The sequence below is a fragment of the Salvelinus alpinus genome, chromosome 6 (assembly GCF_045679555.1).
Source record: "Salvelinus alpinus chromosome 6, SLU_Salpinus.1, whole genome shotgun sequence".
In the NCBI taxonomy this organism is placed as follows: domain Eukaryota; kingdom Metazoa; phylum Chordata; class Actinopteri; order Salmoniformes; family Salmonidae; genus Salvelinus; species Salvelinus alpinus.
The window spans coordinates 20,276,318-20,299,819 of record NC_092091.1 but is presented as its reverse complement, the minus strand read 5'-3'; the positions used below and the strand labels follow the sequence as shown (position 1 = coordinate 20,299,819).

The 23,502-nt window shown below is 44.9% G+C and overlaps 1 protein-coding gene across 1 annotated transcript in view; it reads right to left on the bottom strand.

Moving 5' to 3' along the window:
• Positions 1 to 23,502, bottom strand: part of LOC139579664 (protein unc-13 homolog A-like) — a 97,308-nt gene that overhangs the window by 6,308 nt on the left and 67,498 nt on the right. Inside the window, exons 16-36 of the mRNA XM_071408519.1 lie at positions 22,598 to 22,739; positions 22,215 to 22,384; positions 21,820 to 21,935; positions 19,841 to 20,004; positions 19,472 to 19,625; positions 19,110 to 19,178; positions 17,910 to 17,999; positions 17,544 to 17,678; positions 15,785 to 15,918; positions 15,518 to 15,603; positions 15,194 to 15,320; positions 14,850 to 14,946; positions 13,872 to 14,015; positions 13,675 to 13,752; positions 13,463 to 13,540; positions 12,771 to 12,859; positions 12,371 to 12,520; positions 11,719 to 11,842; positions 6,999 to 7,055; positions 6,731 to 6,811; positions 5,860 to 6,007 (exon numbers count right to left, since the gene is read on the bottom strand). Of these exons, the coding sequence (XP_071264620.1) occupies positions 5,860 to 6,007; positions 6,731 to 6,811; positions 6,999 to 7,055; positions 11,719 to 11,842; positions 12,371 to 12,520; positions 12,771 to 12,859; positions 13,463 to 13,540; positions 13,675 to 13,752; positions 13,872 to 14,015; positions 14,850 to 14,946; positions 15,194 to 15,320; positions 15,518 to 15,603; positions 15,785 to 15,918; positions 17,544 to 17,678; positions 17,910 to 17,999; positions 19,110 to 19,178; positions 19,472 to 19,625; positions 19,841 to 20,004; positions 21,820 to 21,935; positions 22,215 to 22,384; positions 22,598 to 22,739 (2,433 nt within the window). The remainder of the gene's footprint in view (positions 1 to 5,859; positions 6,008 to 6,730; positions 6,812 to 6,998; positions 7,056 to 11,718; positions 11,843 to 12,370; positions 12,521 to 12,770; positions 12,860 to 13,462; positions 13,541 to 13,674; positions 13,753 to 13,871; positions 14,016 to 14,849; positions 14,947 to 15,193; positions 15,321 to 15,517; positions 15,604 to 15,784; positions 15,919 to 17,543; positions 17,679 to 17,909; positions 18,000 to 19,109; positions 19,179 to 19,471; positions 19,626 to 19,840; positions 20,005 to 21,819; positions 21,936 to 22,214; positions 22,385 to 22,597; positions 22,740 to 23,502) is intronic.

The following is a 23,502-nucleotide window of genomic DNA, read 5'->3' as shown; positions in this document are numbered from 1 at the left end:
AGCATGACAATGACCCAAAACACACGGCCAAGGCAACAAAGGAGTGGCTCAAGAAAAAGCACATTAAGGTCCTGGAGTGGCCTAGCCAGTCTCCAGACCTTAATCCCATAGAAAATCTGTGGAGGGAGCTGAAGGTTCGAGTTGCCAAACGTCAGCCTCGATACCTTAATGACTTGAAGAAGATCTGCAAAGAGGAGTGGGACAAAATCCCTCCTGAGATGTGTGCAAACCTGGTGGCCAACTACAAGAAACATCTGACCTCTGTGATTGCCAACAAGGGTTTTGCCACCAAGTACTAAGTCATGTTTTGCAGAGGGGTCAAATACTTATTTCCCTCATTAAAATGCAAATCAATTTATAACATTTGTGACATGTGTTTTTCTGGATTTTTTTGTTGATATTCTGTCTCTCACTGTTCAAATAAACCTACCATTAAAATTACAGACTGATAATTTCTTTGTCAGTGGGCAAACGTACAAAATCAGCAGGGGATCAAATACTTTTTTCCCTCACTGTATATTTGTTCTGTTGTGTTATTGACTGTACGTTTGTGTATGTGTAACTCTGTGTTGTTTGATTTTGTCGCACTGCTTTGCTTTATCTTGGCCAGGTCACAGTTGTAAATGAGAAGAACTTGTTCTCAACTGGCCTACCTGGTTAAATAAAGGTGAAATAAATAAATGAAATAAAAATGTCTATAGAGTGCTCGTTATCTTGCGACGACAAGAGGAATTTTGCCCAGAAAGCCAACAGGATTTGAAGTGCACTTGACCAGGGAATGTGTGTACCTCTCCACACAACACAGGATAGCCTTGGGCCTGGGTTTGGGCTCTAGGGCTAGGGGTCCTTTGTTCCATGCTGATAGGCCTGGGGGGTGGTGAGCGTTAGGGGGATACATGCAGGGCCCTGTAGCGGGCTCCAGTCAGGCACGGACATCGTTTGTCTGGGAGGGAGGAGAGATGATGGTGGAAATTGTAGGTAGGTCGGTTGACTGACTTTCTTTCCCTAAAATGTGAGTTTGTAATGATTTATGTCTTAATCAGTGGTGACTGAAAAACGTTGGTGTGTCGTTGAGTTCTGTAGGAGTTCTGTCCAGGGGCATGATGGGACTGTCAGTGGGTGCAGCACAAAACGTTTTTATTTGGAATAAAAGCAAGCTAAACTGGTTATAATTAAACAGCTGCACAATACAGTACAAATTAGAGGGCTTCTTTATTGGAGAGCTGTGTGTGTCTAAATCTCTGAGGAGGAGGAGACGTGAAATCAGACCCTCAGCAAGTCCCTCAGCTCTAATATACACTACCAGTCCAAAGTGTGGACCCACACACTCATTCAAGGGTTTTTCTTTATTTTTACATTGTAGAATAATAGTGAAGACATCAAAACAATGAAATAACACATATGGAATCATGTAGTAACCAAAAAAGTGTTAAACAAATCAAAATATATTTTATATTTGAGATTCTTCAAAGTAGCCACCCTTTGCCTTGATGACAGCTTTGCACAATCTTGGCATTCTCTCAACCAGCTTCATTAGGTAGTCACCTGGAATGCATTTCAATTAACAGGTGTGCCTTGTTAAAAGTTAATCTGTGGAATTTCTTTCCTTCTTAATGCGTTTGAGCCAATCAGTTCTGTTGTGACAAGGTAGGGTTGGTATACAGAAGATAGCCCTATTTGGTAAAAGACCAAATCCATATTATGGCAAGAACAGCTCAAATAAGCAAAGACAAACGACAGTCCATCATTACTTTAAGACATGAAGGTCAGTCAATCCAGAAAATTTCAAGAACTTTGAGTTTTTTCAAGTGCAGTCGCATAAACCATCAAGCGCTATGATGAAACTGGCTCTCATGAGGACTGCCACAGGAAAGGAAGACCCAGAGTTACCTCTGCTGCAGAGGATAAGTTCATTAGAGTTAACTGCACCTCAGATTCCAGCCCAAATAAAAGCTTCACAGATTTTAAATAACAGACACATTTCAACATCAACTGTTCAGAGGAGACTGTGTGAATCAAGCCTTTATGGTCGAAAAGAAACCACTGCAAAGAAACCACTACTAAAGAACACCAATAAGAAGAAGAGATGTGCTTGGGCCAAGAAACACGAGCAATGGACATTAGACCGGTGGAAATCTGTCCTTTGGTCTGATGAGCCCAACCGCCGTGTCTTTGTGAGACGCAGAGTAGGTGAATGGATGATTTCTGCATGTGTGGTTCCCATCGTGAAGCATGGAGGAGGAGTTGTGATGGTGTGGGGGTGCTTTGCTGGTGACACTGTCGGTGATTTAGTTCGAATTCAAGGCATTCTTATTTAGAATGCTACCACAGCATTCTGCAGCGATATGGCATCCCATCTGGTTTGCACTTAGTGGGACTACCATTTGTTTTTCAACCGGACAATGACCCTAAACACACTTCCAGGCTGTGTAAGGGCTATCTGACCAAGGAGAGTGATGGAGTGCTGCATCAACCCAATTGAGATGGTTTGGGATGAGTAGGACCGCAGAGTGAAGGGAAAGCAGCCAACAAGTGCTCAGCATATGTGGGAACTCCTTCAAGACTGATGGAAAAGCATTCTAGGTGACTACCTCATGAAGCAGGTTGGGAGAATGCCAAGAGTGTGCAAAGCTGTCATCAAGGCAAAGGGTGGCTACTTTGAAGAATCTCAAATATAAAATATATTTTGATTTGTTTCACACTTTTTTGGTTACTACATGATTCCATATGTGTTATTTAATTGTTTTGATATCTTCATTATTACTTTACAATGTACAAAGTAGTAAAAATAAAGACAAGCCCCTGAATGAATAGGTGTGTCCAAACTTTTGACTGGTACTGTACCCTGACAAAGAGAGCGCCACCTGACCATAGGGACCACTGCTGATTTTACGATTCTGTGTTTTGCCGAAGGGGAGAAGGGAGGGGGAACTGTCACCTCCTGTCACTGCTGGAGGGACCTGCCCTGAGGAGGGATGACTGGCCACTCTGCACATTGGAGGGACGGTGGAGGAGTTGTGTGTGTGTGTGTGTGTGTGTGTGTGTGTGTGTGTGTGTGTGTGTGTGTGTGTGTGTGTGTGTGTGTGTGTGTGTGTGTGTGTGTGTGTGTGTGTGTGTGTGTGTGTGTGTGTGTGTGTGTGTGTGTGTGTGTGTGTGTGTGTGTGTGTGTGTGTGGTGTGTGTGTGTGTGTGTGTGTGTGTGTGTGTGTGTGTGTGTGTGTGCGCGCGCGTGCGTGTGCGCGCGCGTGTGTGTGTGCGCGCGCGTGCGTGTGCGCGCGCGTGTGTGTGTGTGTGTGTGTGTGTGTGTGCGCGTGCGTGTGCGCGTGTGTGTGCGTATTGGGATGAGGTTAAGGTTGAGCAGGCAGGAGGATAGTCTGAGGATGCGTATGTGTGTGGAGGTCTGGGGTCTTGGATGCCTGTTGTTTTCAGGCCCTTAGTGTCCACATACCCTTCTCTGGGTACACATCCTCACTAGCCGTGAACTTCACCCCCTTCCCGTCGAAAACTAGTGGACAGAGGGGGTCGAGGAGGAGGAAGAAGAAGGATAGAGAAAATAGAAGAGACATGGAGAAATATAAAGAGTGCAGAGAGTCAGAAGAGAGTCAAAAGAGAGTCAGAAGAGAGTCAAAAGAGAGTCAAATATATTCAGATATAGAACTTATGTTATCCTGTTATCAGTGACGTCTAATTAAGTTTTCATTTTAATTTTATTTATTTTTACCCCTTTTTCTCCCCTATTTTGTGGTATCCGATTGGTAGTTACAGTCTTGTCTCGTCGCTGCAACTCCCGTACAGACTCGGGAGAGGCGAAGGTCGAGAGCTGTGCGTCCTCCGAAACACAACCCAACCAAGCCGCACTGCTTCTTGACACAATGCTCACTTAACCCGGAAGCCTGCCGCACCAATGTGTCAGAGGAAACACTGTGCACCTGGCGACCGTGTCAGCATGCACTGCGCCCGACCCGCCACAGGAGTCACTAGAGCGAGATGGGACATGGACATCCCTGCCGGGCCAAACCCTCCCCTGACCCGGACGACGCTGGGCCAATTGTCCGCATCTCCATGGGTCTCCCGGTCACGGCCGGCTGCGACAGAGCCTGGACTCGAACCCAGAATCTCTAGTGGCACAGCTAGCACTGTGATGCAAAGTCTTAGACCACTGTGCCACCCGGGAGGCTCGTCTAGTGAAGTTACATCATTGTCGTCCAGTGTACCTCCTTCCAGTCTATGGTGATCATCATTCACGGTCTATGGTGGTCATCATTCACAGTCTATGGTGGTCATCATTCACAGTCTATGGTGGTCATCATTCACAGTCTATGGTAATCATCATTCACAGTCTATGGTGGTCATCATTCACAGTCTATGGTGATCATCATTCACAGTCTATGGTGGTCATCATTCACTATCTATGGTGATCATCATTCACAGTCTATGGTGGTCATCATTCACAGTCTATGGTGATCATCATTCACAGTCTATGGTGGTCATCATTCACAGTCTATGGTGGTCATCATTCACAGTCTATGGTGGTCATCATTCACAGTCTATGGTAATCATCATTCACAGTCTATGGTGGTCATCATTCACAGTCTATGGTGATCATCATTCACAGTCTATGGTGGTCATCATTCACTATCTATGGTGATCATCATTCACAGTCTATGGTGGTCATCATTCACAGTCTATGGTGATCATCATTCACAGTCTATGGTGGTCATCATTCACAGTCTATGGTGGTCATCATTCACAGTCTATGGTGATCATCATTCACAGTCTATGGTGGTCATCATTCACAGTCTATGGTGGTCATCATTCACAGTCTATGGTAATCATCATTCACAGTCTATGGTGGTCATCATTCACAGTCTATGGTGATCATCATTCACAGTCTATGGTGGTCATCATTCACTATCTATGGTGATCATCATTCACAGTCTATGGTGGTCATCATTCACAGTCTATGGTGATCATCATTCACAGTCTATGGTGGTCATCATTCACAGTCTATGGTGGTCATCATTCACAGTCTATGGTGATCATCATTCACAGTCTATGGTGGTCATCATTCACAGTCTATGGTGGTCATCATTCACAGTCTATGGTGATCATCATTCACAGTCTATGGTGGTCCACACACACACACACACACACACAGCTTTCCTTCCGGCTGTGCCATTGCTATGAAGTGTGGTTAAACATTCTCTAAAATCACCAATGATATTTATTCTAATTACATTTCAAATTATCATTCATTTCCCGCCAGAGGCGTTCAGAGACCGTGTCAATGTTTCCACCACCTAATACACCATCACTGTTATATCACGGGATGAGGAGGGATGAGGAGAGAGGAGAAGAAAGAGGAGAGGAGAATCTCTCCTTAATTCAATCTCAAATACCTGTCTGATCACATAACGGGTTCTCTTTAAGCTCCCGGAGAGCCTGACTAGAGACTTAAATGTTTTATAACCCGGAGAGAAAGCACCCCTCCAAAGCAGTTGGTTCTGCTCTACAACGCCACTGAAATATTTAACAGGAAATAAAATAGTGGGTCTCTGGGAAACTCTGGAGTAACCACAACACAGGATATGTTAGAGAATGTCTCTGATACATACCAGCACAGAAGGCAAACAAGGACACACGGAGCTATGGCATCATATTACACTCAGTAAGTGGCCATATTACACACATCCATGTCCATTAAGCACAGTGAGAGAGAAACTGACTGTACAGAGGTGGAGGAGAGAGGAAGGAAGTAAAGAAATGGAAGACTTGAGAGTAAGATAAGGAAATGAGAAGAGGCAGAAAGAGATTGAGAGAGAGAAACAGGGGGGAAAGAGGGGTTGGACAGGCACCCTACCTTGTGCGATCTGAGATGAAACAAAGGTCTTGATGAGTTTGTCTGTGGCCTGGGTGTAGAGGGACAGGGCGTAGTGTAGAGACAACAGGTCAGGACTCTTCTCCAGGAATGTCTTTTTCAGACCCACCCCTCCAGCATGGAAGTATTGCTACAGTATGGCAGAGAGAGAGAGAGAAAGAGAAAGAGAGCGGGAGAGAGAGAGGGCACAGAGTCAGACTATAGTTGTTTCCAAACTAGGCTGAAGTGTGTTGAGTATGCACTACAAGACCCACACCCGTATGCCCTTGAAACAAATGACATGCAGATACATTTCAGACATTATACAGACATTTCATTCCTACTACTTAATTTTTCTGAAAGCCACACCTTGACGTTTCCTGATACACGACTATGTTAGCACTCTATGGTTTAGTACTCCATAGGCATACTATACTCTCAGTGTCAGGCAGAGAAGTAGTTGCCATTGGCTCACTAACAAGCCCTTATTCAAATGACCATTATAAATAAGCCATATTTACCTCAGCTTAATCTGCCTTAAATCACACTACACAGGCTACACAGGAAACCTTCTCAAACTGAATCACAGACCTGTCTGCTACAGTTAGACAGGACATGGCTGGGAAAATGTCTTTCATAAATTTTTCTAGATTAGGGTTGTTTAACTGTACTAGCCTAAGCCTTTTACTGACTTCAATGGAAGGCCTAAAATTACCACTCTATTCATAATATAATATGATGTATATTTTAAAAAGTCGTAGTTGATCAGGTCAAAGTGTGTGTGTTTGTGTGTGTGTGTTTTTTGTGTGTGTGTGTGTGTGTTTGTGTGACTGTAGCTTAGGTTCAGGAGAAAGACAGTAGTTTTGAGTTGTACCTTGATGGTGTCCAGGGCCAGTTCTATCACAGCACACTGTTTAGGCGACAGGGCTTTGGCCTCCTCACGACCCATGTGCTCCTGAGGAACACACACATAGACAGGATAACAACACAAAGAAATAACTCTTAAATGCAGATAGTATTAAATACAGAACTTTTAAATGCAGATAGTATTAAATACAGAACTCTTAAATGCAGATAGTATTAAATACAGAACTTTTAAATGCAGACAGTACTAATGTGGCGCGAGACAAGATGTGCGGTACCTTAATCTTGGAGAGCTGTCCCAGCTGCTTGGCAGCGTTGGAGATGAGCTGGGTTCCCTAGAGGCGAGCAGAGGTAAAACCAGAGGGAGAGAGATAGAGGGAACAGAGGCAAGAGGACTTCATTATGATCACGACGCAGGGTAACAGTCACACAGATTACCGTCATGTCACAAAAGACGGAAAATGTTCACATTCACACTCCAAAACTCACTCAACACATTACAGGACTTTCAGAAATACTAGCTGTCATACTAGTCATTATCTTTTTCACGCACACGCACGCACACACACACACACACAGCAAGAGAAGACAGGAGCTCAGCTTATTGTAAGTAAGAGCACACACACGCAGAGACACACACACGCAGCAGCACACAAACGCACACAATACACACTCACACAGACAGTAAATGCAGAGGTTCAACCAAGCCCACAGCCTTCGCAGTAGCACTGTGGTGATATATCCTGTATCTATGACGACTCTTTAATACTCAGAATATACCACTAAGTGCCCCACACAGCACCCATCACTCTGCGGTTACATCTTATCTCTAAGAGAACACTCTTCAAATAGAGAACAGACAAAACAAACAAACCATTATACTCCTACGACAGGACAACACCAAGAAGGGTTCACTCTCATCTCATAAATGTGGCTTATCAAATCATTTATGCCATCATGGACGTTCAATGCAAGTCGGTTGAGGAACCGCGGTCATGGTCAGGCAACGAGCAAACAGCAGTCCTGTCCTTTGGGGTGTTTGTTAGTGTGCTAACGGTATGTACTGTAATGTCAACGCTCCATGTTCCAACAGTAGTTGGGCTGTGCGGAGGCTGGGGTACAGGTAGCTCCAGGTACGTCTACAGGGGGTGGACTACAACAGACAGAACTGTACGGGAATCTGGCAAAGAGGAACCCCATTTAAAAAACAAAAGAGAGAAACGATCGCTTCCACTGCTTTGAATATGACGGACAGGCGAGAGAAAAAACGGAGAAAAGAGACAGAGGAGAGAAGACACATTGAGCTAGAGTGAGTTTAGTCCTTACATCACTGTGACAAGCAAGCTTCACCCTCCCCTGTAAAGAGAGGACATTGGTTAATACTTCAGGAAGGGTCCTCACAGTTTGATTGGCTGACTGACTAATGGAGCGGACATCTTAGTAACTGCTAGGCTAATGGACATGGTTCAAAGCCAATCAGTCCTCATTTCTAATGGGTCAGATAATGTAATCCAGCAAAATCTACAGATCAAAATCGATGGATCAACATAATGTAATCCAGAGGTCTATGTTTTATCATTGTCATGTTTTATCATTTATCATTGAGCAGTCTTGGTAATGAGCCCATTCCAGCTTCAGATAAAGACGGAAGGCCACCGGCGGCCAGAAACATCTCCACCAGAGAGATTCAAACATTTAAAAAATATATATTTTTAAACAATGTTAGAACAATTCTAGTTATTCTAGAAAAGTAAGTAAAAAAAAACAGAAATCCAGATGTTACAGACTAGGGACGATACAATTGAGGAAACACAACAACATCTAAAGCATTGAGAGGGTTTCTGTGATGTAGAGCAGAAGTGGGTTCTCAGACATACACTACCAGTCAACAGTTGGGACACACCTACTCATTCAAGGGAGAGAATGCCAAAAGTGTGCAAAGCTGTCATCAAGGCGAAGGGTGGCTACTTTGAAGAATCTCAAATATAAAATATATTTAGATTTGTTTTACACTTTGTTGGTAACTACATAGTTTTGATGTTTTCATTATTCTATTCTACAATGTAGAAAATAGTCAAAATAAAGAAAAACCTTTGAATGAGTAGATGTGTCCAAACTGTTGACTGTTACTGTATGTCTACTGTATGTGTATGTGTGTGTCACCAGTCCTAACCCCCACAAGTGTAGTACACCACTTCTGGTATAGACCAGCCTTGGTGAAAGTATATACCTTAGCTTATCACTATGCTATTATGACTATCATTCTACAACAACAGGACATGGAACCAAACCAGGACAGATCAACACAGCAGGCCTGCAGAGACATACTGGGAGAATTTCTACAGGGGAGTTGGAGTAGATCAGATACAAGCAACAAACCCACATAGGGCAGGGGGATACACTTCAAACAGGGAACAGATGGGGGGGGGGTAAAGAAGAGGGGATAGGGCAGGCACCAGGTATTAAGCGACAACGTCAGAGTCACCCAGAAAGGGAGTCCTGGGACAATATGCAAGAGAAGAACAAGGCAACACTGGGGGTGGTGCAGGGCAAATGGCAGTGGGAGGCAGGGGGGCGTCCGATTGGAGGGTTTGTATGGGGGAGAGTGGGGCCTTCTCTGAGTCAGTCAGGAATGCACCATGCAGCTGTCACCTCAGAGAGAGAGACAGAGGTGGAGGAGGACAGGAGAAGAGAGGAGAACAGAGAGAGAGACAGATGTGGAGGAGGACAGGAGAAGAGAGGAGAACAGAGAGAGAGACAGAGGTGGAGGAGGACAGAGAGAGAGACAGAGGTGGAGGAGGACAGGAGAAGAGAGGAGAATAGAGAGAGAGACAGAGGTGGAGGAGGACAGGAGAAGAGAGGAGAACAGAGGTGGAGGAGGACAGGAGAAGAGAGGAGAATAGAGAGAGAGACAGAGGTGGAGGAGGACAGGAGAAGAGAGGAGAATAGAGAGAGAGACAGAGGTGGAGGAGGACAGGAGAAGAGAGGAGAATAGAGAGAGAGACAGAGGTGGAGGAGGACAGGAGAAGAGAGGAGAATAGAGAGAGAGACAGAGGTGGAGGAGGACAGGAGAAGAGAGGAGAACAGAGGTGGAGGAGGACAGGAGAAGAGAGGAGAACAGAGAGAGACAGAGGTGGAGGAGGACAGGAGAAGAGAGGAGAACAGAGAGAGAGACAGAGGTGGAGGAGGACAGGAGAAGAGAGGAGAACAGAGGTGGAGGAGGACAGGAGAAGAGAGGAGAACAGGAGAGGAACAACAGAGCAGGTAGAAGACAGAGAGACAGATAGGAGGAGTGAGGATGTGGGGGACAAAAGGCGGACAGTTTGCAGCCACATATAACAGAGGACTGACCACCCTTCACTAACGGACTGTGGGACAGACAGACACACTGACACGCAGGAGTGCCGTACTTACAATCATCTGTGGAGGAAGAGCAGTGGGAGCAGGATGTAATAACCAGAAAGGAGGGTCAGTGACGCTGCACAGAGCCCCAGATCAATCCTCCAAGCAGCAGTAATACACATATCAGATGGATAGGACAGAGTGACCTACAGTACTGAGACTGGTACTGTAACTGTAACACCCCCTCTGGACTCTGTCTCTGCCCCTGTGGGACAAACCCACACTAGACGGGTCTAACTGATAGAGATACAGGGCAACCATACTACTATAGAATGATGTGAGGCTCTTTTGTTACCAAACAAAAATGAGAACAGATATATCAAAAGCAAAATAAATATACCGGCTGCTGTCCAACATGAAAGGCTCAACAGTTGTATCAATGTCACTGTTGAGTTGGAAGTAGTTGAGTTTAGATGTTAGTTTGTGACTAGGAGCACCATCCTGGAGAACAGGGTTAGAATGACATTGTGCACTACTTCCCATTTCCACTTTTGGGTTTCACCAAAATCTATGGAGTGAATGGAAGAGTGGGGGTCTTTTTGTATGTGGCCTGGGGGGCCGGGGAGAGGGCCGTATCAGGCCCATCATTAATTAATAATCACTAATCAGATCTATTATTATACAGTCACTTGTAAGCATCTTATAATGTACACAAAATGTCTGCCATCTATCTCAGCCCTACTTCTTCCCTGTCTAATGACTGTCCTGGCTGCTCACTGTGTGCGTATGTGGGAGAGAGTTTGATGTACTGATAAAATATTCATTATAAACTGGTTGGTTCGAGGACTGAACGCTGATTTTCTGACCGCCGTGGTATATCAGACCGTATACCACGGTTATGACAAAACATTTATTTTTACTGCTCTAATTACAGTATGTTGGCAACCAATTTATAATAGCAATAAGGCACCTCGGGGGTTTGTGACATTATGGCCAATATACCACGGCTAAGGGCTGTGTCCAGGCACTCCACGTTGCATCGTGCAAAAAGCAGCCCTTAGCCGTGGTATATTGGCCATATAGCACACCTCCTCGGCCCTTATTTCTTAAATATATCTCCCTCACATACCACATATCAGAGCATGAATCCCTTGAATTAAAATAACTCTGATCTGTCTTGGTTCTCATCCCATACTGAGAAGTGGTTTGTGCCTGTGTAGCAGTTGGTAGTGTGGGCTGTGTGTGTGTGTGTATCAAAGAATGTGTGACTACAGGCATGTGAGTGTGTGTGACTGCGTGCATGTGAGTGTGTGTGACTATGTGCATGTGAGTGTATGTGACTGCAGGCATGTGAGTGTGACTGTGTTCATTTGAGTGTGTGTGACTGCAGGCATGTGAGTGTGTGTGACTGCGTACATTTGAGTGTATGTGACTGCAGGCATGTGAGTGTGTGTGACTGCGTACATTTGAGTGTATGTGACTGCAGGCATGTGAGTGTGTGACTGCGTACATTTGAGTGTATGTGACTGCAGGCATGTGAGTGTGTGACTGCGTACATGTGAGTGTGTGTGACTGCGTGCATGTGAGTGTGAGTGACTGCGTGCATGTGAGTGTGAGCATGAATATTTGCATGCTCAGAAGGGTGTGTGTTCGTACCGTCTGGTCAGTGAGAGGGGGCAGGACGATGGTCCTCTCCATAGTGTTCATCACCAGTTTCCACAGCTCCTTCAGAACACGTTTCAGCACCGTCTTTTCACAGATCTTAGCAAACAGCGTCAGGCTGGCAGGAGACAGAGTGAAGGTAGAGGAAGGAAGGAAGGAAGGAAGGAAGGAAGGGAAGGAAGGAAGGAAGGGAAGGAAGGAAGGGAAGGAAGGAAGGACGGAAGGAAGGAAGGGAGGGAGGGAGGGAGGGAGGGAGGGAGGGAGGGAGGGAGGGAGGGAGGGAGGGAGGGAGGGAGGGAGGGAGGGAGGGAGGGAGGGAGGGAGGGAGGGAGGGAGGGAGGGAATAATGAGCGACAGAAGGGAGTCCAACATAGCGCACCAGCCAAGAATTGACAAGAAATGGTGTTCAAACCGAAAGATAAGAGAGAGAGATGACAGAGGAGACACAGAGAGAGATTAAGAGATGAAGAAAAAGAGAAGGAAAGAAAGAACAAGATGAGAAGATGAGTTAAAAGAGAGAGCGACAGGGATAGGGAGCGGGAAAAAGACGTCAAGATTGAAAGAGACTGGAAAAGTTAAATCAAGAAAGAAATAGAGACTGCAGCCAAAAAGGGATTAGCAACATTACAGGACAACTCTCTCTCACTTGCTGTCCAGGAAATCCATGATAGGCTCCAGAACATTGTCAGCGTCCTGGGCCACACTGCTGCAGTTGTTAGCTCCCACGTTGGTCCCTTTCACCTGGCCAAGGATGTCTCCCATTTGCTTCACATTGTCTTCAATCTGTGGCTGGAAACTACACACACACACACACACACATAAACACACGAGACATAGAAAGTGACGTAACTAATATCTCAGCTGAAGTGACATAAAAAGGTTAAATGCCATCATTTTGACATATTCGGATGAGACTACGTAGCATGGAGAGAAAGGCACTGTGATATTAATGAAATATATATTGGAGTTGGTGAGTATGGGTAGATGGAATGGCTGTTTGATGCCTCTCTGCTGCCTGACAGTCCCCACCAGTGTGCCTAGCTCACCTGACAGAAAAAATCCTGCTGAGATCATCCATCACAGTGTTAAGCTTCAACTGCAGGTCTTTCAGGAAGTCACTGGCCTCCTTGCACAGCTGAAACACACACACCAATAGATACATGTACACACACCTGTCCACACACACACAAACACACACCTGTCCACGCACACACAAACACACACCCGTCCACGCACACACAAACACACACCCGTCCACGCACACACAAACACACACCCGTCCACGCACACACAAACACACACCCGTCCACGCACACACAAACACACACCCGTCCACGCACACACAAACACACACCTGTCCACACAGGCACACACATCCCCAGACGGACGGACGGATTCAAACCTAACACAGTCCAAAAACGAAACAAATCATAATCTTTGCTCAGAATAGAGCTTGCAAAAAACAAAAAAAGGCTGACATTCTTGGCAATGACTGACAGACAGACAGACAGACAGACAGACAGACAGACAGACAGACAGACAGACAGACAGACAGACAGACAGACAGACAGACAGACAGACAGACAGACAGACAGACAGACAGACAGACAGACAGACAGACAGACAGACAGACAGACAGACAGACAGACAGACAGACAGACAGACAGACAGACAGACAGACAGACAGACAGACAGACAGACAGACAGACAGACAGACAGGGATATGAGAGCCACTCACATCCTTTCCTCCCATGGCCTCAAACATCCTCTCCAGTTGAACTCTAAGCTGCTGGATGTTGTTGATCAGGATGCATGGCTGCAAACAACACAAAGTCATTATCCACTACACTATCCAAATACCACACATTTTCACTGAAATGCACAAACACTACACTATACTGATGAGCATCCCCACCCAACATGTGTCACGTCCAGTGATTGGACACTCACCACTTTCTCCATGTTGACGTAGTTAGCAAAGCACTTGGAGATAATGTCAGAGTAGGATATGAGAACATTGCCAATTGTCTGAGGAGAGAGCAGGAGGAGATAGGAGTATGTCAACCACTGTCTCTGTGACTAGGCTCAGCTTACCATCATGAAGCCATGAATGAAGTGGCTATAGTGTGTAGAATACTGTAGTGTACCTTGGCAAAGCGTTTCATGCAGTTGCCTACGATCTGGGGGTCGGGACACTCCAGCTTGCGGATGATCTCAAAGCTCTGGTTGAGCTGAGAGAAGACATCCACCACGGAGCAGGAGAACAGAGCATGCTCCGAAGTCACCTGGAACTGTAGGGGGAAAGGAGAGAGAGAGAGCATTAAGAGAGAAACGGGAGGAGAGGAGACAGAGACTGGGGAAAGAGGGAAAAGAGAGGAAAGAGTTTTACTTAACACAGCTGAGAGAGAGAGGAAGGAAGAGAGGGGAAGGAAGAGAAGAAGAGGAGAGAGTGGTCCTTAGCAGAGAAGGGGAGAGGAGTAGAGATACCATTATGATTGGGGGACAGAGGCCATGGATTGTTAACATCAGGGGAGAGAGACGGGGGAAGAAGAGAGAGAGATGGTGTCTGGCCTGCAGGACCACTGAGCTTTGAGAGAGTAAATAGATATGATAGTTGTCCTGAGGACCACTAGGGTTGTTTGCAGCCAGACAGCAGTCCAGACAGACGGCCGGGTCAGGTGGGTCTGTCTGTCTGTCTGCCTCTAATTGGCAGACAGAGGTAAGTGTGGTGGCTCCCCCAGGTGCTACTGGGTAATGAGGGAAGGGCAGCTCCCATTGGTTGGGAACAGAGCTCATTAATCCACAGGCTGGTACAGTCAGACTTTATCTCCCTACCGGAGAAGAGTCTGCACAAATCTCTTTATAGCCTCTCTCTACTTTCTGAGAACATCTCTTTATATTCTAAACTCCCTACTTTCTACTTTGAGCTCGAGTCTCCCCTGCAACATCTGTGCTTCGGCATCCATTGTCTCAGGGAAGTCTTTGATGAGTGCTGGAGACGTGGAGGAGGACAAGTCTGCCTTATAACTAGGAGGTTTAGTGAGGAGCTACAAAGGAAGGGATTACTTTCATTCTGCCACAAACAATGCAACTTTCATTTTGAGAACATAAGGAGAAGAGTTTACCCCATCCTTTTTGTCCCTCTCCAGTGCACCATGCAGGAAGTCTCGAGACACTTCCTCATTCTCGTCCAACCACTGGATGACAAATGGCTCGAACCACCTAGGAGACATCACATGGGGGTGGTTTAATTTGAATCAACCCCACGGGAACTTTTGATTTCAAACTACTTCTGGGGTCTGAGAGAAAACCTGCCGCTGCAGTCCATCTGGAACTGCTTATGGGCTGTGCTGTATAGTACCAGGGAGGTAGTGTGTGAGTGAGTGCATGTGTGTATGTGGGTATGTGCCTGCATGCATGCGTGTGTTTTAAGGTGAGTGTGTGTCATCATGGCACAGGTGGCACTTACGCCGGGTACTCAGGCACACGGCTCTTGAAGAAGGGCAGGTCTCTGCAGTACTCGTTGTACAGCCACTTGACCTTGAAGTGCAAGTTCATGTAATCTGCACTCTTACACAGCCGGTTCTTCTCATGCTCTGAGAGTTGAGCGAGAGATCGAGAGAGAGGAAAAGAGAGAGAAAAGAGAAAAGAGAGAGAGAGAGAAAAGAGAAAAGAGAGAGAGTGCCAGATCTGCTTGTAAATGCATTATAACAGCCCCATAAAAACAGAAGACAACTACTAGGACAGATCTAGACCAACAGTGTGGTGAGGTGCAACATTATTCAGTGCTCACCCTCCATGGCGTACTTCATATCCTGAGCAAACAGGTTCCACATCACCTCAGCACTGATTTTACCCACGTTGAGCTCCTGAGGAAACCTGTGCGTGGCAGATGGTAAGAAACAGATACGGAGTTACATATGGATGTAAAGGTGGAGAGAGACAGAGGGAGAGAGACAGAGAAAGAGAGACAGGGGGAGAGAGACAGAGAAAGAGAGACAGGGGGAGAGAGAGTGACAGTGAAACAGACTGATATGGTTAGAGAGAGTGATAGACTCACTGGTTTAGGCAGGGTGTGTAGGAGTTCTTGTCTTCCTCTATGATGGACACGATGAGGGTGATGAGTTTGGACCAGAAGTCCAGGTTCTTGATGCTGGGACCCTGCTCCTCTGGAGCGACCACTCCTGGCTTGGCCTGGACAAAACAACACTCAGTCACTGGGATACTATCACATGGGCTACTATTGTAGCTACTATCGTAGTTTGTCCGATATATATTGCGTCGTCACCACTCAACTCCAATGATATACATCTCTTCCCTACCACTCAACTCCAATGATATACATCTCCTCCCTACCACTCAACACCAATGATATATATCTCTTCCCTACCACTCAACTCCAATGATATACATCTCCTCCCTACCACTCAACACCAATGATATATATATCTTCCCTACCACTCAACTCCAATGATATACATCTCCTCCCTACCACTCAACACCAATGATATATATCTCTTCCCTACCACTCAACACCAATGATATATATCTCTTCCCTACCACTCAACACCAATGATATATATCTCTTCCCTACCACTCAACACCAATGATATATATCTCTTCCCTACCACTCAACACCAATGATATATATCTCTTCCCTACCACTCAACACCAATGATATACATCTCTTCCCTTCCACTCAACACCAATGATATATATCTCTTCCCTACCACTCAACACCAATTATATACATCTCTTCCCTACCACTCAACACCAATGATATATATCTCTTCCCTACCACTCAACACCAATTATATATATCTCTTCCCTACCACTCAACACCAATGATATACATCTCTTCCCTACCACTCAACTCCAATGATATACATCTCTTCCCTTCCACTCAACACCAATGATATACATCTCTTCCCTTCCACTCAACACCAATGATATACATCTCTTCCCTACCACTCAACACCAATGATATACATCTCTTCCCTACCACTCAACACCAATGATATATATCTCTTCCCTACCACTCAACACCAATGATATATATCTCTTCCCTACCACTCAACACCAATGATATATATCTCTTCCCTACCACTCAACACCAATGATATATATCTCTTCCCTACCACTCAACTCCAATGATATATATCTCTTCCCTACCACTCAACACCAATGATATATATCTCTTCCCTACCACTCAACACCAATGATATATATCTCTTCCCTACCACTCAACACCAATGATATATATCTCTTCCCTACCGCTCAACACCAATGATATATATCTCTTCCCTACCACTCAACTCCAATGATATCTATCTCTTCGCTACTCTAATGAGCTGATGAACCCATCAAACCACATGTAGCAAGTTTAGTGCTTTGAAGAAAGCTGACAAAGTCAGAAAAAAGTTTTCATACCACCGCAGAGGTTCAAACTGAAGAATGAACTGAAGATTTAACAAAATATTGCAAGGAACCTCAGGGTGGAATGTTTTATTCAAAGGAAAAATTAGCTTTTGAAATTCATGAAGGGAGTCGGAATGAATCGCCCCACTTTAATAACGCAAAAACAAGGCTTGTAAATCCATATAAAAATCCTGTACAGGCTTGATGGAGACCACCTGAGGTGCTAATGACACGGACAGAGAGAGACACACACACACACACACACACACACACACACACACACACACACACACACACACACACACACACACACACACACACACACACACACACACACACACACACACACACACACACACACACACACACACACACACACACACACACAGACACAAAGTCACCGGGTCTGTCTGGTACTCGCGGCTGTAGAGTTCGTGACAGTTGTTGAAGATGTATTCGTAGGTGGAGTTGAGACAGGCCTTGACACAGTCCTTCACTACCTGACTGGCTCTAGGGGGACTCTGTAGCTCCTGTACCTGAGTACAGACACACAGACACAGACAGATTGAGAAGTTACTGAAACTGGGAAAGCCCATACAACCACACTGGGTCAAAGAAACTCAGTGAAGATGCATGTTTGAAAAGAGCATGTAGTGTAGCGATACTGTACAGTGTAAACAAGAATGGATACATGTGGTACCAACCAGAGCAAAGTAGAGGTGATCCAAGGAGCGGATGGAGTGAAATGAAAGAGAAGAGAGAGTTACCTTCATCCTGAAGAAGGTGATGCTGGTGAGCAGATCCACAGTAGACTTGAGGTCCTGCAGCCTCTCAGGACTGCTGGCTGGGAAGTTATTCTGTTACACACAGATGATAGATCCACAGTGAGATTTTGTATAATCTAGCCAGAGCTGTGGTGCTGAAGAAGTAGTCTCTCTCTGCCATTGATTCCCTCAGCTCTTCACCTCACTGACCCTGTGTGTGCATGACGAGGCATCAGCCCAATTAACACATCAGCCTCCTTTCTCACATCACACAGAGAGGGATAGAGAGAGATAGAAAGAGAGAGAAAGTGTGTATTTGTGTGTGTCTGTGAGCGACAGAGAAAGCAGAGAAATTAGAGGTCTCCCTGCCCACGAGGCCCAGCCACTCTGAGCTGTCTGATGCTGTTATGGGACTGTTCTAAGTGCAGACACAAACAATACTTTTGTTTGGGGGGAGAGAGTTTGAAGTTTATCCTGGTAGTTTATATCTATCTATCTCTCTCCCCCCCCCCCCCCCCAAAAAAAAAATATTGTTTGTGTCTGCACTTAGAACAGTCCCATAACAGCATCAGACAGCTCAGAGTGGCAAGCGGTACCGGAGTGCCAAGTCTAGGTCCAAGAGGCTTCTAAACAGCTTCTACCCCCAAGCCATAAGACTCCTGAACACCTAATCAAATGGCTACCCAGACTATTTGCATTGTCCCCCCCCCCCTTTACACCGCTGCTACACTCTGTTGTTATCATCTATGCATAGCTACTTGAATAACTCTACCTACATGACTCTGTACCGCACAATGACTCTGTACCGGTACCCCCCTGTATATAGTCTTGCTATTGTTATTTTACTGCTGCTCTTTAATTAGTTGTTACTTTTATTTCTTATTCTTATCCGTATTTTTTTTAACGGATTTGTTGGTTAGGGGTTCGTAAGTAAGCATTTCACTGTAAGGTCTACACCTGTTGTATTCGGCACATGCTACTAATACAATTTTATTTGATTTAATACGCAGATTTCGCACATCGATGCACATCTTATATCTGGTTACAGACCAGTTAACTAGGCCTAAGACTCCTAGACTTAGTGAGGAACAATATTAGCAGGCTAGTTAATTGGTTTTGCAAAAGGGATCTAGAGGTAGGTAAGGACACAGATTGAAAAACAGAGAGAGAGAAATAGAAGAGAGAAAGTTAAGAGTAGCCTACCCGGTACATGGACAGATCAATCCTAAGGGAGTTGTGGAGTTGGTCTAGGAGCTTCACAAATCGTTCTTTCTGAAATAACAAAAATACGCCACAACAAATTAGCCTAAGAGCTAGCATATCCATTGGCTCACCTTAAACATTGAGTTGAAGCATTGCATCATATTATGTATCTGTCCATCCCTCATTAATTGGTTAGTGCTATCCGGAATCCTTGGGACATCCTTACCCTAACTCTAACCTTAACCCCTACCCTTACACTAAACTTAACAATAAACCTTACGTAACCTTAACCGTATTACAGTTAAACTTCAATGGGGTAGGGATGCCCAAAAAAGGACCCTCATTCATTTGGGGCGACTCACCCCGAAGTTGGATGCGGCGAAACGGTCGGAGGCAGACACGCTGTTGGTGGCCTGGGTGCTGTGGGCGTAGTATGCATTGATGTTGGCCAGCAGGGTACTCATTACCGCCGGCACCCCAGGGCACATGTACTTAGACGACAGGCAGGCAAAGTGACTGTGGGAGAACACACACGGCATAAACATTATCACTTTAGTATTAATGAAGCTGCCCATGCATTCCCTTGTGATGTTTAGGGTGTACCACAGTATCATCCTAAACACAACCATACACTAGGTGTTCTCTCAATACATCACATTACAATCTGGTAATGTGTATGCTATTGCAGAGTGTCACTGACAGGGTGTGTAGGGTACTACATTTGAGCTCACGTCATAGCCTGATAGATTGACTCCACTCCGTAGCGCATGGCAAACTCATCCACTATCTCCTGAGGAGTCTCATCAAAGTACACCTTCCACGCATCATCCCCTTTAGCATCAGGAATCTTCACAACACCAGAGCTCTGCACATCTGTGACAAAGTGGAAGAGGTTCTGTAGGCAGAGCGAGCGAGAGTGAGAGAGAGATAGAGAGAGAGGATGAAAGAGACGGGTTATTCAATCTAGACTATGATGTTAATGAGTTGAAGTTGCTAAGGCTGAATGAAGGGAGCTTTCATCATGATCTCTGTGTGAATGTGTCTGAGCAGGAGAGCAGAGTAAAATACACACACTATCTATCTGACTGACTGACTGACTGACTATCTGACTGAATGACTGGCTGACTATCTAACTGACTGAATATCTGACTGAATGACTGGCTGACTATCTAACTGACTATCTAACTGACTGACATACTATATGACTGACTATCTGACTGACTGACTGACTGACTGACTGATTGATTGACTGGCTGACTATCTAACTGACTGACTGACTGACTATCTAACTGACTGATTCACTATCTGACTGACTGACTATCTGACTTGCTGACTAACTGATTGACTGACTGATTGCCCGGCTGACTCTCTGACTGACTAACTGATTGACTGACTGATTATCTAACTGACTATCTGACTGATTATCTAACTGACTGACTGACTATCTAACAACTGATTGACTAACTATATAACTGAGTGACTGACTGGCTGACTGGCTGACTATCTAACAACTGATTGACTAACTATATAACTGACCCGACCGACCGACCGACCGTCCGTCCGTCCGTCTCTATCTATCTATCTATCTATCTATCTATCTATCTATCTATCTATCTATCTATCTATCTATCTATCTATCTATCTATCTATCTATCTATCTATCTATCTATCTATCTATCTATCTATCTATCTATCTATCTATCTATCTATCTATCTATCTATCTATCTATCTATCTATCTATCTATCTATCTATCTATCTATCTATCTATCTATCTATCTATCTATCTATCTATCTATCTATCTATCTATCTATCTATCTGACTGACTATTTAACTGGATGACTGACTGATCAGTGCTCAGAGGGTTGCTCAATTAATCATTTATTCAGTCCTGGGCCGCCATTCATTCATTACATGACTGACTTTCATGAGAAATGTATCAGTTGGTTTTATGTGCCAACAGCTAGTACCTGAAATAGTACAGGAATATATTAATCATTCAGTGTCACGACTCACCATTGCAATGTGTGTTGAGTCATTGTGAAGATTGAGAGAATTTGGTACAGACCATTATTTACAGTACAATTGAATAGTAGCTCTTGTTAGGTTCAGCTGTTTGCAAACTATGTCCTGATATTGTACCAAGTAATGACTTGATATAGAGCAATGATCATTTAGCATAAACATGGTAGACAGTTCCATATTTGAAGAAGGTCAGAGATATTATCTGTGGTATTTTATATCTGATGTGGTATTTATCTTGATAGAGCAATGCAGGCGGTGACACCTTTGTGGGATATTAACTTCTATTTCATCTGAAGCAACAACTTCATTGAAAGACTGCTACATCAGTCAGCTAAATGAACCAAGATGACTGGGCTATTAACATCACTTTGCACCTGAAGGCAGGAGCATACACAGGCTCGCGTGCACGATCACACGCACAGACACACACACTTTATGCAGGCAGGCACCCATGCTGCGCACATGCTCTCACACACACACACACACACACACACACACACACACACACACACACACACACACACACACACACACACACACACACACACACACACACACACACACACACACACACACACACACACACACACACACACACACACACACACACACACACACACACACACACACACACACACACACACACACACACACACACACACACACACACACACACACAACTTACCTCGTGCAGACAGGTGTATTGGACATGATATGGAGCGACTGTTTCCTCTCCTTTGATCTCCACATTGATGTGCATCCTGATGGCACCAGACACGGCTGACTTGTCTGTACGCTTGTCTGCAGAGAGGGACCAGACACAAGACTCTCAGTCAACACATACCACAGTCAACCTAACAACAACTATCTTTGATAAAGACCTCAACCATTATGATAATGACTCTTATATGAAATAAATCATTTTTAAAAGGATAGTTCACACAAATTAGTTCACCAAATGAACCTCATCGTATGGATACCTAGAAAGTAATTATATGGATCTGAAGTGTCAGAGGCTCAATGAATGGGTTTATTAGCTTAACAAGTGGTTATTTCCCCCTGTACTGTGACTGTACTGACCCAGGTTGTACCAGACATCCATCTCTCCGCTCAGCGTGCGGACCTCGATGATGGTCTGACCCAGGAAGTCATCTGACTCCTTTTTGAACTTCTGCTTCACCCGAGACTTGATGTCATCATCCTCGTCCCACACCCGCACCTTGATCCGGTCCGAGGAGTTGTGGCACTCACTACAGAGAAAGAGAGAGAGAGAGAGGGGGAGAGAGAGAGATGTCATCCATTCACAATCTGTGAATACACAACCTTCAATGTTATTCCAGTCCAGTAATCCGTCGATGTGCCCTTGTGCAAGGCACTTAACCCTAATTGCTCCTGTAAGTCGCTCTGGATAAGAGTGTCTGCTAAATGACTAAACAAAAAAAGTACTTTCTCTCTCTACTCACAAGTTGAAGTTCTCCTCCCAGACAGGGTTGAGGTTTCCGTAGATGGTCTTGGTCCTCTTCTTGGTCTTGCCCACCTGGACCGTGACGTAGGGGTCACTGGAGCCTGTCTTATCCTTCGCCTGGAGGCCCTGGGCACACAGCACTGTGGGGAGGAAGGAGAGGGAACAGGTGGCAGCATCAGGTGGTCAGTATGGCTGACTACTGCACTCATCATTGTTTCACTAGTGAGCACAGCGGTCAGTCTAGTTTAGAGGCTAATAGTATTAGTAGTAGTAGTTTATTACATTTTTACCAGTAAGCCGTACTTGGCAGCTAAAAGCTGAATTGCAGTACACAGCACATACAAGTAAAAAAATCTCAAGGAGTTTAAAAAGCAAAAACATTGCTAATAAAATATGAATGACATGAGTATAGGTCTGGTCTACAAAGTTCGGAGTACTTCAAACCTCAAACAGATGGAGAGACAGTCAATAGCACAAGACTTGAGCAGAGCCTAGTTTACCAGGCTAGGTCGAGAGTTCTCCCACACTCACACTCCCATCCTCCCTCTCAAATCCCTCTTCATATGGGACCGTTATCTAATCTGTCTCCTTCATGTCAGACAGTGACTCAGTGGTCTACAGAACAGAATGACCTTTACAACAAATAGAGCTGGAACACAAACAAGCAAGAGGAGACAGAGGGTGGATGATGTGTGTTGTGATGGAGTCAGACTCCAAATGGCATCTGCCAGAGCATTACAAATGGATGGTTCTGAACTTATACTATTCACAAAGGGTCTCAGAATAGGAGTACTGATCTAGGATCAGTTTTCCCTTTTAGATCATAATGAATAAGATTTTTTTTCTTCTGATTCTGATATGGACAAGGTGGACCTGGTCCTAGATCAGCACTCCAACTCTGAA